Source organism: Propithecus coquereli, unplaced genomic scaffold, assembly GCF_000956105.1.
Source record: "Propithecus coquereli isolate 6110/MARCELLA unplaced genomic scaffold, Pcoq_1.0 Scaffold155, whole genome shotgun sequence".
Lineage (NCBI taxonomy): Eukaryota > Metazoa > Chordata > Mammalia > Primates > Indriidae > Propithecus > Propithecus coquereli.
The window spans coordinates 3,768,552-3,788,477 of record NW_012139969.1 but is presented as its reverse complement, the minus strand read 5'-3'; the positions used below and the strand labels follow the sequence as shown (position 1 = coordinate 3,788,477).

The following is a 19,926-nucleotide window of genomic DNA, read 5'->3' as shown; positions in this document are numbered from 1 at the left end:
CCTGGGGGAGGAGCCCACTAATGATTAGGGTGTTTTCCCCTAGAGCAATAGAAAGCCACTGAAGGATTTTGAGCCCTAGTTGGTGAACTAATCTGTGTTCTGAAAATATGGTTCTGGCTGAGAAGAAGAGAAACAGGAAGGCCAATTAGGAGGTTTTTGAATTAGTCCAGATGAGATCTCATGGTAGCCTGGCTCTGGATTATGGCATGGACATGAAGAGAAGCAGACAGGTTCAAGAAATGTGGAGGAGGTTAAGTAAAATTGGATGATGGGTGGATACAGGGGTACGGGAGAGAGGAGGTGTCCGGGATGACTCCTGGGTTTGTGATTAGATGGGTGGTGGTATCATTCACTGAGATAATGAAGAGGCCAGGAATGGGCTCAGTTTTAGAGAAGACATCCCAGTGAAGCTGGCAACTGGGCAATTAGATATAAAATTCTGGAGCCAGAGGCGGAGTTTGCACTGGAAACATAAACTTGGAAGTTGTTGTAGTTGTAGTATTACGTTGTAGTAATTGAGGTCATGGGCACAGACTGAATTGCTCATGAAAGAAATACGGCACCCAAAGCAGGTCTACTCTTAGTGCTTAAGGAACGCTTACATTTAGTGGCTCAGTAGAGAAAGAGGAGACAGAAAAGAAAACAGAGTGAACAGCCTGAGAGCAGGAGGAAAGCGAGTTGAGTTTGATGTCCCAGAAGCCAGCGGGAGCGTGTTTCAGATAGGTCGGAGTAGTGCCAGGTGCTGCCCAGACAGCCAGGAAGAAGAGACCTGGGACTTACCTATTGGACTTAGCAGCATGGACATCTTCGTGACATGAATTTAAGTTTCCTTAATGGAATGATGGGGGCAGGAGCCAGATTGGGGATGACTGGGGAATTAATGAGAAGGGAGGAAATGGAGACAGTACGAACCACTCTCAAGAAGTACAGTTGTTGATAAAGAATAAAGAACAGCCTGTACTTCCTCAGTCTCCACCCTCGGCCCTTCTCTGCCACTCACCATGCTGAACTGACTTTGTAACCCAGTGTTCCAAGTCCCACTCTGTGCTCCCCTGGCGGCCACGGCATCTGCAGGGGAGGCTGTCTCAAGTTCAGAGCCTCTTCCGCCTGCCCGTACAGCTCTGACTCTGCAGGCCTGGTGTCTGGGAAGCCCTGTTGTTTAAGAAGCACTTCTGAAAATGGCTTTAAGAAAGAGAGTCCCTATATTTTAGTGACACCTACCAGAACAATTTAAGGATGAATTTGGGTTCTGGGATCTGCAGAGTGAAACAGAGTAAGCCACAAGTTGACAATTGTTAAAGTGGGGGGATGGGTCTGTTCTCACGACTTTTGTTTATGTATAAATTTTTCCATAATAAATCATAAAAAGTTAAATTTAGGAATTCTGTAAATTGCAGGTACAAAGAGCCAGTGGCCATCACAGGGCCACTGTGTACGTGGCACTTAAAATAGGATCTTCTGTAAACCCAACCTGCCATTGGCTTGGGGTCCTCCAGGTGCCAAAGGTAGCTGAAGAAATTCTACTCTCAGATACTGTCCTTTTCTTCTCCCTTTAACCCTGACATCTTGTTCCTTGCCCCTCCTTGTTGCTCCATAAATTAATATAACTATATTGGAGACAGAAATGTCTCAGGTGTTTTGCAGAGCTTTTCCCTGAAGGAATATGTGAACATGTTAGTTTGCATATCGAAAGCTGTTTCACCTCAGGAGGGCATCTCTGAAAGATCAGTAGCAGCTGTATCCCACAATGGCACTGCAATTCTCAGACCTGAGGTTTGGACTTGCTTTGAAAAGCAAAGCAGGTCTGCTAAGAGCCACAGGATGAGAGCTGATCAAACAATGCCCGCCCGACAGACAGCCACCTGTGGCTAAAAGCAATTAGCCCAAGGGACAGTTCCTGCTTAAACTCCTGACTACCTGTCTCAATACAAAATAACTTGATAAAGAAAATATGGAGCCACTATATCTCTGTTTAACCCTTCTGTTAAGTGATAAATTTACCTTAGAACTTAGAAATTAGTCTTTGAAAGATTTTGTAACCATTTGTTCACGTAGATAAAGTTAGTTAAGGGATCTGAAAAAGCCTCTTGAAAAACTTTTAACCTAAGAGGAACTACCTGTTGTTATGTAAATCTGTTACCCCTGGCAACTGATCACTGTACCTACAAATGCCCATGTAAAACTTCACTCTTGGCCTTATGTGATTGACAGAGAGATCCAAGGCCCCCTGAGCACCCGCTTCGCCTATGATCTTTATAAATCTATAAAACTATACCTTTGTCTCTGTGTATTCTTTTATTTCCATTATTTTCCATTTTCTATTATTTTCTTATCCTTTGCAACAACCCCTACCTAAGGGACCCGAATTTTTGCTGGGAGTGTGGCCTTCTCCCAGCACCTCCTCTCCTTTCTTATCTCTCTCCTGAGAGCAGACTCCAAATTACAGGTCTATCACTCATGGACTTGAACAAGTACCCTCACATCTCTAAACCACTGTCTGAAAAGTGGGGGTCACAACATCTGCTCAGCAACATCATGAGGATTAAATGTGACCACACATGTGGGAGCATCTACCACAGCCCATGGCCTCAAAGGCCCACAAGAAGTCAGGTAGGGAACAGAAATGAATGAAGCTCACCAGACGTAGAAGAAAATCATGTGACCCTCTTGGTCTATGTTTAGTTTTGCCAGTCTTAGTAGACACACAAGTAGGGAGCATTATACGAAAAATTCTATTCTATGAGAAAAAGAACAATGTATGCTTGATACATGAGATAAATCACCCATATTCATAAATAAATGGGTGATAAGCTGAGACTTAGCCTCAGCATTGGGGAGTAATAGGGAGTGGTGGGGACTGGGGCAAATCAGAGCATGCAGGCTCCATCCAAAAGAGGCGGTTCTCCTGAACTCCAGTCGATTGCTGCTACGGGGGGATGTGGAGCCAATGTTAATATGTCTTCGTGGTTTATAAGAGAAGCTGGAACTCTAAATTTTTTATATGAAATCTTTTAATTCTTAAATTTGGGCTCAATTATTTTTTAAAAAAACACCACAAAAGCCAAACTAAACCCATCTATGGGCCAAAATCAGCTCATGGGCTGCCAGTGTGCAAACTCTCACCTAGATAATGGTATATAATGTAAATTCGTTTCCCTTCCTCCTTTTTATCTTTCTCCTCTAACTTTGTCCTTTCCCTCCCAATTTCCACATCCTTTTCTCCAAACCACCCCACCCTTCGTTTCTATACAAGCCCGAGTGATGGCGGGGAGTAGAGTGCGCTGAAGAAGTGATCAGGCCCAAAGGGATGTGACCTAGATGGCTAATGGGGCCCTGGGGCCTAGCTCCGCTCCTGGCACGTTGTGGGTCCTAACAGAAACCTTGAGGAACGAAGAAGCCAGCGACAGGGGGAGTCCGTTCAGTTTCTTGTGCCCGCCCTGGGCTTACCCGAGCAACTGTCTCATTTTTCTCAACAGCCTTGCGAAGTCGTTCCGGCCGCTCCATCATCAATGGGAACTGGGCGATCGATCGTCCTGGAAAATACGAGGGCGGAGGGACGATGTTCACCTACAAGCGTCCAAATGAGATTTCGAGCACTGCTGGAGAGTCCTTTTTGGCCGAAGGTCCCACCAATGAGATCTTGGATGTCTATGTGAGTTTGGATGTTTCTGGGCTGTTCTATGCATTTCGTATCTTGTTGCTTCTAAGGAACACACTTAGAACAAATAAGCCACAAACCTTTGCCCATGCTCAATAAAATCCTTTGAGCGCAGCCTGTTTGAGGTGCCCCTGAAATGCTAGGCGTTCATCCTTGCCATTCACCTCCGAATGTATCTAGCTCAGAGAAACCTTAAACTCTACCAGATGCTTATTACCCTCGGAGTTTATTGACCCAGTAAAACCAATTTTACTTGTTGAACCAAATCAGAGGCAAAACAAATCCTTTATTTCATGAGCATTGGATCTCCTCCAGGCACTTTCCTCATAATGCTAATTTGGCATGTTTACCTTTTATGGCAAAAGAAAGCGAATGCCCAGAGCAAGACAGGGCTGCTCACAGCTCCCAGTGCTCTCCCAACTCAAGCAAATGAAGAAAGGAGAGCTCCAGAGTGTCCACATGAAACAAGGAAGCCCCGAGTAACAATAGAGAGCTTTGCTATAAGAGAAGCTCCCTGCTTCACAGAAGACAGAACCTTAATTTACTTCATATGAAACTAAAATATTAAGTTGCTCAAGTGTTTAAAATGGCACTTATTTTTAGAGGAAACCACTAGAATCCAGTCTTCTTAAAAGATCAGGAAATAAAAGATAACAAGAAATAAAAGCTTGGTGAAACCTGAGTGTCTTCGTAAAAAATAAATAAATAAAAACTTGAAATGATGTTAGGATAAAAAGAATGAACTCACCCAACAATATATGTACTCCTACTGTCCCCAAAGCCATGCTAGTCAACATGGTATTTGCTATGTCCGAGTGTTAGAAATATTATTAATTGCATTGTCATTACTTTTCCACCTATGAAGTTCTACATTCTTTCCTCTTGGGCCTAGGGGACTGGAAATCACAAAGGAAGCCTCGTTGTAGTTAATTTTGGATATTTTTGTAGACTGTCCAGTTGGTTGGTTGAGTCTGGGTAAATTTCGAATGGCATCAGTGGTAAAAACTCAGGTTGTTAAAGGCCTGCTGTGGGTGGTCCAGGAACGGAAGCCAACAATAATTTCATGAACAGGACAAGGTTTGCACTGGCAGAATATGCACGCAGACCGCGAGGGAGGATTTCCAGCCTCACGCCGGATGCAGACAGTGTGAAAAGGGGAGTGAGGGGATTAGGGATAGACAGCAGGCACCTGAGGTCACACAGCTGTGTCCCTTTGAGGGTTCTGTGCACACCACCATGCTCCCGTAACACTGATGGTTTGGTACTGGTTTCTGGGAGTAGGGAACACAGTGGTTGTCATGTCTGCTGTCCTCGGGTGATTTATAGAACCGAGACCCATTTCACAAGGAGGGAGTGGGCGAGAGGTCGTGGCATAAACGCCACAAGAATAGACACAGGTCCTACCCATGCAGGAGTGACTCGGAGATGCTGGTAGCTAGAAAGGACCTGCGAGAGTGGCAGTGATTCTCACATCCTCCTTCTCCAGATGAAGAAAACAAAACCTGGGGGGTTCGGGGACTTGCTCTAGGTTACTCAGCGGGTCCCTAGGAGAGCCACCTTATAAAGCAGTATAGACAGAACTATCAAAGCACGACCATGTGTCCTCGCTTGGCTCCTATTTACGCTGGAGATTCTCGTCCTCCCTGTTCTGTTTCCCCACCATCCTGCTTCCCACCAGGGAAGCCCCGGGCAGGAAGGACTTTGTGCTCCAAAGCCAAGAGGGAGGAATTTATTCTGCTGTGCCATGCTCATGTGTATTGTGTTGTCGTCCCAGACGACGGTCAGCTACTGACTTTCACAGCCCTAGGCAGCTTCCTGTCGCTGACCTGTGTTTGTCACCGGTTCCTGAAAAAATATGACTTATTTCCCTTATACCTGTTTTCCTGTCCCCATCTCTTTGTGGTCCCGGTGGGGTGAGGGTGTGACCCAGAGAGCCAACAGGAGGGAGAGGGCTGGCGCAGACCTTGAGCCTGCCTCCCTAGCCAGGTGAGGACTGAAGGAACCTAAAGGATCCCGGAGTGGCTCTGCCAAGATCTCATCCTCATTTGCATGACACTGCCTCGCCACCTAGTGTTCAGACAGGTTCTCCTGCAGTGCAAATGTATTCACCTATTTTGGACATTTTGAGAGCACTGAGTGAAATCTAAACCGTGGTATAGGATGGTTGGGAACCAACAGAGAGATTCGGCCGCCATTGCTCCATCTTCCTATGTGGAATTTACAGAATGTTAACTCTTAGCCTAGTTTTCTTCTGATTTTCTCTAAGACTAAGTTCTTCATTCTTCAAAAGCAAATGACCAAAAACCATCTGGAAATAACTTCGCTTCATGTGTCACAGGTTCACTAATATGACGAGACGTGAATCAACCCGGTCATTTATTGATAGTGCTACTTGTGCCATTGCAACCCCAGCCAGCAGGCAAGGGGATGTGCATGAGTGCAGAGGGCACTAACATTGACTTTTGTGTCATCAGATGATACACCAGCAGCCTAACCCAGGAGTCCACTACGAGTATGTCATCATGGGGACCAATGCCATCAGCCCACAGGTGCCGCCTCACAGGAGACCAGGTAAGATCCCTGTTCTGCTGCCAAACACTCCGGGTCTTTTGCTTTTAATGCCCTCTCTCTCTTCTTCCTGTGCCTCTCCCCTCTGTCTCTCAGTCCACACAGAGAAAACCTGCACATGCTTATTTCAAAGCGAGTGGGCCTAGCAGAGCATCCTTCACCCTCTGAGCCATCGCTGAGAAGACTGTTTGATTCACTTGATTCAAAAATGAAGTGAACATCCTGGGTGTGCCTTTCCAGTTCAACATTTTGATATGCTTTACATTAGTTTTTTACTCCTGCTGAGCAAACTACCTCAACCTGAGTGGCCTAAGACAACACGCATTTATTATGTTACAGTCCTGGAGGTTAGAAGTCTGACATGGGTTTCACTGGGCCAAAATCAGCAGGGCCACGCCCCCTCTGGAGGCTCTAGGGGAGGACACATCTCCTTGCCTTTTGCAGCTCCTACGGGCCGCCGGCATTCCTTGGCTCCTGGTGCCTCCCTCCACCTTCGAATCCTGCAGGCCAGCACCTTCCCGTCTCTCTCTGCTACGGCCCTCTTCCAACATCACGTCTCCTCTATTCCCATCCGCCTCACCTTTTCCTTTATAAGGAGTCTTGAGATTATATTGGGCCCACCCAGAAAATTCAGGATAATGTCCCCATCTCAAAATCCTGAATTTAATCACATCTACAAGGTCCCTTTTACTATAAAAGGTAACATATTCACAGGTTCCAGGGATTGGGGTGTGGCCATCTTTGGGTGGCCATTATCTGCCTACTCTATGTCTTTTCCCTTGGGTCCCCTTTTGCTTCTGTTAATAATACCTTGACCTATAAGAGAAGAATATTGAGTTCACACCGAAAAATCCGTGCTGGGTCTTCCCGGTGGGCTCTGCTTACACGCAGAGCAGGCAGCTCACCCCGGTTGGCACTGGCCATGGAGCAGCTTTGCGGCTGCGCAGATGTTTTTGTGCCAGATGCCGATGGAGCCCACCACCCAAATGCAGGCCACAGGAAGGTCTGTGGAAATATCAATGATAATGATGGCTCACGTGCCCCGAGTCCTTGCCGCCTGCCAGACACTGTGCTGAGCGCTTTACATCGGTTAACTCTCTGAATCCTCACAACAGAGGGAGGCACTCACTGTTATTAGCCTCATCTTAAGAGCAAGGAAATGAAAGTTTAGGGAGATTAAGTTTCTTGTTCGGGTCCCACACCTCAACCCATCCTGTGTGACTACCCTGTGCTTTTTATGTTGCCTAGAGATTACCTGGTCTGACGCCTGTCCTAGGAAGTGAGGGGACAGATGCCAGACTTGCCTCCATCCTTCTCTGGCTTTGAATTGGATAACCAGGTTATCTGATTGATTGCACAGGTTGCAGGAACCGCCTGGCTGCCTAGAGAAAACAGCCCGGTGTGTGCCCAGCACGCGGGGTGGGTGTGTTGTACAAACTCCAAGTCCACACGTTCAGCCCAACAAAGCATTTTTATGCCATTTCCAGGAGCAATACACAGTCTGAGAATCCAAGCCTGATGGCAAAATATTGGGATTTCTGGGATTTGTTGCTGATTTATAGGGACAATCTCGACAGACTATTTGAAATCAAATAGGATGATGATGATGCTAACGAGCCTAATGGGTCTCAGCTGATGGGTAGCATGCGGGGCCTGGGCTCAGCCCAGGGCAGGACCGGAAGAGGTCAGCTGTAAAAGGTTGGTGAAAAGGGGCATTATGAACCAGGCTTCATCCTCCGTGTCAATGGAGGCTGGGGGCCAGAGGTTGAATCCAGATCTACCACTTCCTTGCTGTGTACCTTCAGGCAAGTCTGTAACTTCTCTGAACACAGTCCCAGTCTACAAAATAGAAAAAAAACACATTCAGCGGTGGTTTGGGGAGGTGGGATGGGGAGAGGTTGAATAAATTATGTGTCCATCCTAGCAGAGTGCCCAGCACATGCACAGTACTGAAGACTTAAAAATGTTTTGTCTGATAACACCTTGCACAGTCTCATTTATATCAGTATGCCTGGTCTCTATTCTGTTGGTCTAATTTGCATATAATATTTTAAACCATGAAGCACTGTAATTAGCCAACTAAGCAAGAAAGCAGTGATAAAATGGTGAAGAAAGCCCTAATATTAATAGTTTGTGTTCTACAGTAACTCTAGAAATTGTCTCCTTATTTTGTATTAAAATAATATATACTTGAACAATATTTCATCAAAATAGAAACATACGAAATCACAAGCAACTGCCCCATAATGATAAAAACTTGGAAGCAACCAAGATATCCTTCAGTAGGTGAATGGATAAACTGTGGTAAATCCACACCATGGAGTATTCAGGGCGAAAAATAAATGAGCTTTCAAGCCACAAAAAAGACATAGAGGAAATGTAAATGCATATCACTAGGTGAGAGAAGCCAGTCTGAAAGGCTACATATTGTTTGACTCCAACTGTATGATATTCTAGAACAGTTAGAACTATGGAGACAGGACAAGGATGAGTGGGTGCCAGGGAGGAGCATGGGGTGAGCACGGAGGATGTTTAGGGCGGTGTGGGGCTACAGTGGCGGATGCCTGTTGTGCCTTTGTCCAAACTCACAGAATGTGCAGCACCAAGCATGAACCCTGCTGTAAACTGTGGACTCCGGGTGATGACGCTGTCAGTGTAGGGCCATCAGTCGTGACCCATGTACCACTCTGGTGCGGGATGTTGGCAGTGGGGGACCCTGTGCCTGTCGGCGGGTGGGAGGTACCTGGGAACACTACTTCCCACTCAGTTTTGCTATGAACCTAAAACCGCTCTTAAAAAAAAAAGTCCCCTAAAAAATAAAAAAGCAACAGTCCCCAACCCCTTCCCTTTCCTGGGGAATCTGTCTTAATAATTTGGTGTGGTTCTACCTGCCCTTTTCTATGCGTATACAAACTGGTCTGCAGCCAGTCTAAATCTTCGCCTACAATCTCAAGTGTACAAGAAATATTGCACATCATTATTTTCCATTAGTCAATTTAAAGTCAGCCTTCTTTAAAACTGGAAGAAAATTCAGTTGCAGTCAATGTGGGGGCTCCACACACACACTCCAGGTATGAGTCAAGATCCCCAAGTCTTAGATGGGCCAAAGCAGGCTTTCTGATTTCAGGATTGTTCTTTTTTAAGCACCAAAGGAGGCAAAAAAAAAAAGCTTCATCTTCCTCTGCTGCATCCCTTTTAATAAAAGGATTTGTTCTATGAAATTTGGATTCAGTCAAAGGCCACATCTAAGGACCTAGCAGGCCACATAGGCCTTAAGGCCGCAGGTTCCCCACCCCTGGAATAGACCCCTCTGCTGCTCTGTCCACACCAGTGCCTCTGAGGTGCCTACAGGAGCGGCCACAGGACACCTTCAGATTAGGACTCAGCTCCACTCCTTCCAGACTGCACTGGGGGCACAGGCTGCTGGGAGAGGCTGGAAGCCAGGCCCCCCCCAGACCCACTCCAGGTGTGGCTTCCTCCTGAGCACTGCCTGGTGCACATAAGGTCCACGGTGCTCAGGAAACCCAAGACCTCAGACTCCTACTTCTCCTCCTCCTTGAAAACACCTCTCTCTCTGAAAACATACTCTCTGCTTTTCCCTCCTCCTTCCCCCGGGCTGGGGCCTTGGGGACGTCCACTTTACCCTTACTGAGAACCTACGCTTACACTCTGGGAAGAGACAGCTGTTGACTTCAAGCAGTTTTTGCTTTCTGCCCTGCAAAAAAAAACAAGGCAAGAACATCTAAGAACTTGGCTACTCTTTTGGATTGAAGGAGGAGGAACAAAGATAGAAAATCAAACACAATATCTCAAAAACTGACCTGCTACATCTGTGTGTGTGTGTGTGTGTGTGTGTGTGTGTGTGTGTGTTTGTGTGTGTGTGTGTGTTATGCTTTTTTCTCTCACCAAATGACATTCAGAGTCATATCTCCTCGTCAGAACATGTATTTGCTGCATTCTTTTAAAAAAAATCACATAGTATTCGTTTCGTAGCTGTAGCATAATGTATTTTAACCAGTACCATTGATGAACATTTAAGTCTGTTGTACTGTTTTGCTATTTCAAATACGTTAATAACCATACTCGTATGTACATCTCTATGTGAAAGCATCAGAATATTTGTATAAAAATGTCCTAGAAGCTGAATCCCAAGTCCAAGTGTATGTGCACTTGAAATTTGGATAGGTGGTGCCAAATTGCCCTCTGAAAACCCACATCTATTTTCAGGCTCAGCCTGAATGAACCTGTGTTTTCCTGCACCTTCGACAAGAGTTTAGGGATTTAAAACCTTCTAATCTGTATTTTTAGGTAGACAGAACTGTCGTTCTTCTTTTCATATGTGGTTCTTTAATTATGAGTAAAGTGGAACTTCTTTGTATGATTTGTGGCAGTATTTCTTTTTATGTGAACTGTCTATGGCCTTTGCCTACTTTTCTTTCTAGAATGTTCATCTTTTTTTATTTATGTTTAATAGTGTTGTGAATATTATAGAAATTAGTGTCTGTTTATTTGAAATAGATGTGCTTATGTGCTGTGAGTTGGACATGATCTCACACTACATAATTTCTAATGGTGAAGCAATTTCCTCTTTTCAACGCGGCATCCAAAGTGAGCTTGCTCAGCGTGTGTCCACCTGCCTCTCCTAGGGGAACCCTTCAATGGCCAACTGGTGATGGAAGGGAGGGGCCCGGAAGAGAGAGAAGAGAAAGAGAGAAACCAGGAGAAGGAAGACGTGCGTGGGAAGGCTCCAGAAATATTCACCCCCGAGGCGGCACAGACCTTCCCGGTCAGGCACCCAGAGAGGTTGTCTCCCCATCGACCAGACAACTTGGTGCCGCCAGCGCCACACCCGCCACGGCGAAGCCGGGACCACAACTGGAAGCAGCTGGGGACAACAGAATGCTCCACCACCTGTGGGAAAGGTGAGCCCGTGTGAGATGGGAGGGTCCCTGCGGAACCCCACACAAGGAACGCGTGGCGGGCCCACGGGACGTGGCAGACCTCCACCTCCACGCCCCGTCTGCGAGATGCTCACTGGTGTGACGTGTTGAGCTGGGGCTCCCCAAGGCCACTGTGGAAGGATTTACATCTAGAAGGATGCCCATGGCTACAATTTAGTCCAGTAAAAGGATGCAGATGAGACTTAGCAAGGGGAAAGGCACGTGGGCAAAGTGCAGGAGAAACTAGCACCAGCTTCCCAGTAGAGTCACACGGGGATGGACCTAATTCTCCCAGCCATGACGTGTGACAACACGCGCCAAGGGCTGCCAACCAGAGGTATTCACTCAAGCTTTGGGGTCCAGGGTTTTACTGAGGGTCAGTCAGGTAAGCGTGCAGCTCCCACGAGACTGCCGTTAGCTACTCAGCCTTCACCACCATAGAGGCCAAACTGATAGGACACGGCCCGGGGCCTCAGGCATACACAAACAGGCATTCACCATAAATCTCACTGTTAGCATAAACTATCTTGTCAACCCGATACAGCATGGCCCAAGACCTCAGACACAGGAAAACACTCTTACCGGGCAGAACACGCCCCGGTTCAGTGGTTATTTTCCAGGAGCTAGGCAAGGGCCCATCCTGAAGATAGGCCTTTCTTGGGAATGCACAGGGTTTGAGCAACACAGACCTGCTGAGTTAACCCCTTGCTGCACACATATGTTCATTCATTATCACAGAATATACTCACGTACTTTAAGATCTAAAAGTTGATGTATAAGTCAGGTTTGTGGAAGACTGAACACAAATGCCTGTTGAAACTCATTCTCAAATCTAAGGATTTCAGAAGAAAACACGCTTTTGAGGCTTGGAGTGTTTGTTAGCTTTGGCACTCAGCAACACTCACAGCCCCCTTCCGTACTCTCCCGGTAAAATCTTAGCCCTGGGTGCCTCCATTATCCTGACCCGGTCAGCTAGGACTGCCAGGAACAAACCTGTAGTCCAGCAAAGGTTTATTGACTCTTTGCAACAAGGGGCATCACACGCTAGAAGGAGCATGGGGCATCTCTCCCAAACAAAAGAAAAGGTAGAGTTGTAGGATTAGGGAGAAAGGTGGAGTTTAGGTGAAACTTAAGTAAAGCAGACTTTTGCTAGGCCCAAAGCAAAGCACGGCTGTGTGTAAAGGGGTCACATCAGGACTGTGAAGGGGACCCAGGGTCTTGTTTCCTCGAAAACTCTGAAGTTAAGATAGACATGAAATGTGGTGTCCAGAAACCCCTTATCTGATATTCGGCACCTGGGTTGGAAACTGATGCTGCTTCAGTTTCGAGATGTCCTCATCACAAGGACACATCTACGAACTGTGTCATTACAGTTTCCTTTGTATATCTGGTCATGGCCTCCTGTTTGTAGTAAAGTCCTATTTAAGCCCCTGCAACAGCTGTTCTTTGGGGGGAGGTTACTATGGAAACATAAAGGCTGCATCCCCAGGAGTCTGCAAACTGGGAAGATGAGCCATACTCCAGAGCATCGGTTTGGGGATTTTTTTCTTTTTTCTTTTCTTCAAGAGGCTTCTATCTAAGCGTACAAAGTTTGGAACCTTTGAAAAAACTAGCACACAGAAAAAATCTCTCCCAACAGCTTCTAAAGCTTTTGTCTTTTTCATAAGAGCATTGGCTTAGTGGCTTTTGAGAAGAGAATTTAGGTCTCTGGTTCTTCTTGAGGGCTGGAGCTCTTCCTGCCTGGAACCTCCTGAAACGCCATAATGACGTCGTAACTGTAGTGTTCATTTACTGAGGTTTTATTGTGCCCATACTCAATGCATGTGCAAAGAATGCAGACTAGAGATTCATTGGACAATCTTGTTTTATAAGCTTTATGAGGAAAAAATTAAATGCCTGTAAAATGTGTCCTGACAAAGGCAGAAAGCTAGAAATAATTCTGCATTAAGACGAAAATCACTTTAGTGAGAGCCTGTCTGTGACATTATAGGGGTAAGCAGTATGTAGTATAATCGATACAAGAACCCAGGATCGAAATGTTTTATTACTGAAACGTTCTACCAGCAGGCAGTGGCGTGATGCCCATTAAAGGAACCATGTATTCTCAGAGCTAGGTGAAAACAGGGAAAGTTATAAAAAGGATGAAAATTGTCCTCGTGTGGTTTTCTATCAAGGGTGGCACATCTAGAAGATTCTCTTCCACCCTGTCCAGAGTCCCATAAGGTCTTGGACTGTGGACGTAATGAGATAAGCGCAAATACTTGAGCCACTTGCTGGCTCGTCCTTCGCCCGGTCCTGCGCTCACTGGACAGACGCCACCTACTCATGCAGGTGGTCACTCAGTAGCCCTCTAACAGAGAGACCAATATCCACAGGTTCTGTTTATGTCATCCCCAGCCCACGCCAGCCTGCGTGACCCACATTGAGGTGAAAACCTCCCTCTGTCCCTATGCGCTGGTGTCCGGCCAGCAAACTCCTGCTCACACTCAAGCTCTGACACCATCTCCCCTGTGAGTCCTTTTCTGATTCTGCAGGGAACAGGTAGGTCTTGGTCCTTGGGACCTCACAGCAATTTGGGACACATTCTTGTCCCAGCCCTGCTTGGCCTGGCTGTTCCCATGCGTTCCCACTTTGCGGCCTCTCCACCTGGCCTCATACAGGCACACAGTAGGCGCTCCTGTGTTTCCTGAATAAATAAATATACCATCACTACTTTTCAAATGTGGAATGTGTGAGCTATTAGAAAAGCCATAATGGTAGTTTTACAGCTTTATTAGATCCTAGATCTACAAGTCCATTCTCTTTACTCATGTTCTATCAACATAGCATAAAGAATGTGGATTTATGCACTCAAAACTGAACTGTCTTTTTCTCTAATTCCATATGACATTGTTTAATTGTCTAAGATAGCACTTCTCCTTTGCACTGTGGACACACGCACATACAGACTGTCTTACAGAGACCGTCAGGTGTGGGATTTCGCATGCACAGTCTCACTTTTAGATGTTTAACCTGTACACACCCACGTGTGCATGTACACACACGCACGCTTGGCACCTGCCACTCGAAATGTCTGAGATGACACGTCCATCCCTTCTTTACATTAGTAAACAGCACTGGTTCTCAGACCCAAGAGATGCTTACAAGGTACCTTGGAAATCAAACAAAACCAAGGATGTATCATTCCCCACTCCCTCACTTCTCTAGGAGTCCCGGCTCCCTTCTTCTTCCATGTGACAAATGGCAGCAGGCCCTGGGTGCCTGTCCTTTGCTCCCTCTAGGGTTGGCTGCCGGGCAGTGATGGCACCAGACCTGCAGGACAGGTGAGGCGATGTGGGTGCACAGACGTGGAGCTCAGCCCCCCGCCATCAGCAGCAGCGGCAAGTGTGCCGTGACCAAGAAATGCCGAGCCTGCCGGCACAGTCCAACTTGGTCGGCACAGCCCGCGTCCGCCCTCGTTGTGATCTCGCACAAAGCCTCTCCCAGACTTCCCGAGGCCTTGCTGGTGGAGCTAACCATACCACACAGGTCCACACCTCTCACGTTCAAACTCCCCTTTTTATAAATGCTTCAGCATCCCAATATCACCAGCTCAGGGCAGGGCCCTATTGCTGGCATCCAAGAGTGGCCCACGCGCGACATAGTCATTGACCAGACCGCTGTCAAACTTTCATCGTGGTTCACTTGCTTCCTGGAGTTCCAAGTCTAGAGTCATTTAATTTTTTCTTGCTCCTTATTTTGTCTGTTGCTCCATAATGTCTCGCTGACCTCGACACTAGCCCCTGAACTCACTGACTTGCCTCATTTATTGTCCACTGTGGTACAGTTCCCTCCCCCAACATAACACACTTCCATTTAGATCAACATGCCCGCGTACAAGCCACCCGAGCTGACCCCAGACTTTTCCTGCTGCCTGGAGCCCAGCCCGCACGCACCGACCTCAGTACCCCGTTCCTGCTTGCTAGCAATTAGAGGAATAGCCGAATCACAACCTTGAACAATAGGAGGCGGCCAGGTGCCATTTTGAGTGACAGTCTCTCTTTCTGCAGATTTTAAAACTAACGCGAAGAAAGAAACCATTGTTGTCACTGGAGTCAAGGATTGTAGATGTGGCAGTTTCTCACCATCAGAAAGACAGAGCCGCTGAGTTCAGTGCCATGGCGCCGACCATGGATACTGTACCTAAACACAATAAAGTGATGAGGAAAGGCAAGCAGTGGCCATGTGCCAGACAGCCCCAAACAGCCATCGTCCCAAGGCACAGAACGTTCCTATGGTAGCCTGTACCCTTTTAGCTAAAAACATTCAATTTCCTCCTTACGTGAATGCCTAGTGGTTGGGGCAGTTACTTTTACTTTCCAATCCACAAAATTATGAGTGGAAAAGTTAAACCCACATGATCTGGAGGGAAAGGAATAGTCTAAATAAGATCTTTACTTAATCCATTAATAGCCGAGTCCCAGTTGGCTACGCTGCAAGCTTGAACTGAGTCTTATTCATCTTTATAACTCGGCACAATGTGGTTAATGTTTGTTGAATTTAATTTAAAATCTCTTCTGTTTAATGGAAGGAGAGATGTAGCTGTACAAAATTTAATTCCACAAAAGTTTTTGCTTCTCATTAATTTTACAGTTAGTACTGCCTTTCACTCGGCCAATAATTATGCTTAATTGGAACATTATTTTAAATAATGGTCTCGAGTTATAGCTACACTGTAAATTTTTACTGCCAGAATAATTTAAACAAATGATCGTTTCAGATTCAAAACTGTCTTATGGACTGTCAGGTTTCTTGCCATACCTCTGGCTTGGAAAATCATACAAGGTCATTTGAAGAAGCGTTGAAACACTTTCATGGCTGATGAAATATCGAGACGTTTATGTTAAAAGTTGTCCTTAGTTGTAGGGAGATGGAGGTTCAGAAAATATAAATGCCTGGCCAATTAGCCACAGAGATGAGACAGCACTGTAGAATAACTGAGAGTGTTCTTCCCAGCAGGCATTGCTCATCGGCCTCTACTGTGGGGAAGACAGTTATTGGTGAAGAAGCATCTTCGGATGGTTGGCTCAGAGGGCACAGTCAGTGGGTTACATTTCTCACCCCTACGATGTCCGTTAGTAATACCTCAGTGCTGCCACCAGGGGGCAGCAGAAAGAGGAAGACAGCATTGAACTGGTTTGGGGTTTTTTTTGGTTTTGGGGGTCAGTTTTTTGGAGGGGGGGTTGTTTTGTTTTTACATTTATTTGGAGCTGGAAATTCTGCTTAAAAAATTCTGGCTTTTTATCGAAAATAGATGTATCCTTATTAAGTCAATGAAATGAGGCTGTGTATTTAAAATAACCTGAGGCAGTTAGGACATTTTAAGCAAAGTAATAAAAACATCTATTAGACCTCTGAAAAGTATTCATTCAACAAACTCCTAGCGAGCACCTGTTGCTCTGCTAGGTGCTGGGCTGCAGAGACGAGCAAGAACTAGCTCACCGCCTGCGGAGCGGACACAGACTCAGATCACTGGCCTGCGTTGGGTCAGGACTGTGTTCGAGGGACGCGCAAAACCTCTCCAGGCGGGGGATGGTGGCTGCCCTTTTGCCCTTTCTTACTCTTCGTACTTCTGTCCTCAACCTAACCGTCTCTGACCCGGACCCGGCCTAGCGGCGGGTTTGCCAGGCCGGCACTTTTATTCTGGCGCAGCAACCCGAGCGCCCTCCCTCCAAAACGTCTGTGCACACAGCTGGCCAAACGCCACCCCTGGTGCAGGGCGAAGCTGGCGCCCTCTGAAACATTCTCTTTCTGACGCCTCCAGAGAACCCTAGGAAAGCTGTATGTATTTATGTGCATTTTATAATCGCTCCCCTGCCCAGCGGTCTCTCTTTTATCTGGAACCGTTACGAAGTTGTTTTTATCTGCCTTTGAACGTATTCGAACCGTGTCCGCAAATAAAGGATGGGTTCCTTTGGCGGCGGGAACCGCGTCCGACTCTGCTGGCACACCCGCAGTTCGGGCAGGGCCCGTGCGCGCTGGGCGTGCGCGAACCCCGAATGTGCTCGCTTTTTCTGCGCCTGCTCTGCGTCGGCGCCGAGTCTGTGCGTCCCAGCCCCAGCCCGGCTCTGCAGGGCGGCGCTGCCCTTCAGACATGTCCTGTCGTTGCAGGAGCGCAGTACCCCATTTTTCGCTGTGTGCACAGAAACACGCATGAAGAGGTTCCTGAGAGCTACTGTGACTCCAGCATGAAGCCGACCCCCGAGGAGGAGGCCTGCAACATCTTCCCGTGCCCCGCCTTGTAAGAGCGCGCTCTGTTTAGCTCACCTACTCCGGGTCACTCCTGGTTGCTTGTAAATAGGACCTTCGTGGCAGATATCATGTCATTTTTAAATCAGTCTAAATCTGACTTAGAAACACGAGACTTGGACCCTGCATGGAATGTTCTGTTTAGCAAGCATACCTGTCTGTCACCTGTCTTTCAACTCAGGAGCTGGCAGCCTTTAGCAAGGCAGCACACTCCCAGGAAGCCCACCCTTTGGAAAATTGGAGCAGTTAAGTTTTAGCCTGGTAAGGAAACCAAAGGGGGAGGCAAAGACTGAGAATCCAGCTAGTCGGCTTGTAGGTGAGCTGTGGACAGAGAGAGGACAGAGGGAGTCACAAAGGCGTCGGCGTGGAGAGGTCAAGAAGTGTCGCGGAGAGGCTTTGAACTGGTTGTCGAAGGATGAACAGGACACATCCAGAAGAACAGGGGGAAAGGGCCCCAAGAGGGGCAAAACCTAATTCTCAGAGTAATAAAAATGTCGTTCTCACCCCGATACAGAATGAGCATGAGCTGCTGCCTCCTGTAACCAATGACAGAGCAGGATGGCAGAGGAGGGTGTGTGAACTGATAGGGAGACAGTTAATGAAAAACAAAGAACGCTGGAATAAGGTTTCTAAGTTAGTTCCAAAATGGGTTAATGTTCTACAGGATGGTAAAACTAACCATTAAGGTTATTTTTTTTTAACCAGATAAAAATTATTTGTACCTTCTCAGTTTTCTGTAACTTTTTATAGAATCTAGGCCTTAGTCACTGGTAAATACCATGTCAAACAAACGCAGCTTCCTTTAGAGAGTCAGGTGCCCCTTAGGCAGACTGTTAAGCAATGCCCTCGTGAGAGGGTCCCCCGTAAAAACTGCCTGACCCCGTGGACAGTGGCTTGGGCCCACGCTCCCTTTCTGTTCACTGAACGCTGTCTCTCACTCTCGCTCTCTCGTTTCTGGCCAGCTGGGACATTGGGGAGTGGTCCGAGTGCAGCAAGACCTGCGGTCTGGGCATGCAGCACCGCCAGGTTCTGTGCCGCCAGGTCTATGCCAACCGCAGCCTGACGGTGCAGCCCTACCGCTGCCAGCACCTGGAGAAGCCCGAGACCACCAGCACCTGCCAGCTCAAGATCTGCAGCGAGTGGCAGATCCGGACGGACTGGACCTCGGTATGCAGGCTGCAGCCCACCCTGGATCTCCCCGTCCAAGACTCACCCCTTTTTCCCACCTCCCCCACCAAGACCTGAGATGGGATAACCCTGAGTTCCCCAGGAGAGAACGCATCCTGGGGGTTCTATGTGGCCATTTTTGCAAACCATAGAATGTACTTGTAGTTCAATAGAGTTCAGGCCAGTGTGCGTTACCCGCAGCCAGCTTTACAGGTGAGCCCATGGGAGACCTCATCTGTTCCCTGTGTCATGGTGGAGTGAAGGTTGGCAACTGCCGGTAGAGCCAACTCCTTCCAATCCTGCCCTCCCATTTTATAGATGAAAATACTGAGGCCCACAGGAATAAAGTAGGCAAGCCATCTAAGAGAGTCTAAGAGAAAAGGGTTATGACGTTTCTAGGGCTCGGATCCTCCCCCAGGTAGTTACGTGCATTGCAGGGGACCCGGCGACACGAGGGCTCCCCACAGTCATCTGTTTGGGGGCAGGTAACAAGGATGTGGGCGCCATACTGGCGGGTCTTTCTCGGAGCTAAAGCTTGCTGTGTTTTAGTGCTCGGTGCCCTGTGGAGTGGGACAGAGAACCCGTGACGTGAAGTGTGTGAGCAACATCGGGGACGTGGTTGACGATGAGGAATGCAACATGAAGCTCCGGCCGAACGACATTGAGAACTGCGACATGGGACCCTGCGCGAAGAGCTGGTTCCTCACCGAGTGGAGCGAAAGGGTGAGCGTGGTGGCAGGTGGAGGGCAGGGACCAGGGTCTGCTAAGGTGCCCACAGCCACGTGAAGACAAGTTCAGAAGCCCAAGGCTGATTTCTGACTTTCGAAAAAGGGCCCAGAGATTATGAGTTATTTCGGGCTGTATATCCTTACATGAGGATCGAGCAGTTCCAGGCTTGAGGAGTGGGTGTGAAAAAACTGGTTTAATTCCATTGGCACTCCACGCGATCATTACATAATGAAACACTCAGTAAAGCGAATAATTCCGTCACACCTTGCATATGTTCTGTGAGTGTCTGGATATCGTAGACACTTGGCAAATGGTAGGCCCTTCTGCTCCTACTAGCTCAAAATGCCTTACACACTGTCCCCTCCCCAGCGGCCTGGGGTCCCTGGTGTCAGGTGTCAAAGAACAGCTCCAAGGTGTATATAGTTAACTATTAGCCCACCAGTTACCTGTACAGAGGGAAACCAGGACTAGATCAAGTTCACCTGTCAAAGGCAAAAGTAGGATTTATATGACAAGGGGCTGGTGGGGGTGCATGTGGTGATGTCTGAATCCGTTATCAGAAAGTCACTGAGTGTC

General features: G+C 47.4%; 1 protein-coding gene across 2 annotated transcripts in view; it reads left to right on the top strand.

The window, feature by feature from the left end:
- THSD4 (thrombospondin, type I, domain containing 4) overlaps positions 1 to 19,926 on the top strand; it is a 655,655-nt gene that overhangs the window by 611,658 nt on the left and 24,071 nt on the right. For both annotated transcript variants that reach the window (XM_012640568.1, XM_012640569.1), the window contains 6 exons: positions 3,477 to 3,652; positions 6,133 to 6,229; positions 10,873 to 11,148; positions 17,317 to 17,446; positions 18,417 to 18,621; positions 19,171 to 19,344. In XM_012640568.1, coding sequence (XP_012496022.1) covers positions 3,477 to 3,652; positions 6,133 to 6,229; positions 10,873 to 11,148; positions 17,317 to 17,446; positions 18,417 to 18,621; positions 19,171 to 19,344 — 1,058 coding nt within the window. The remainder of the gene's footprint in view (positions 1 to 3,476; positions 3,653 to 6,132; positions 6,230 to 10,872; positions 11,149 to 17,316; positions 17,447 to 18,416; positions 18,622 to 19,170; positions 19,345 to 19,926) is intronic.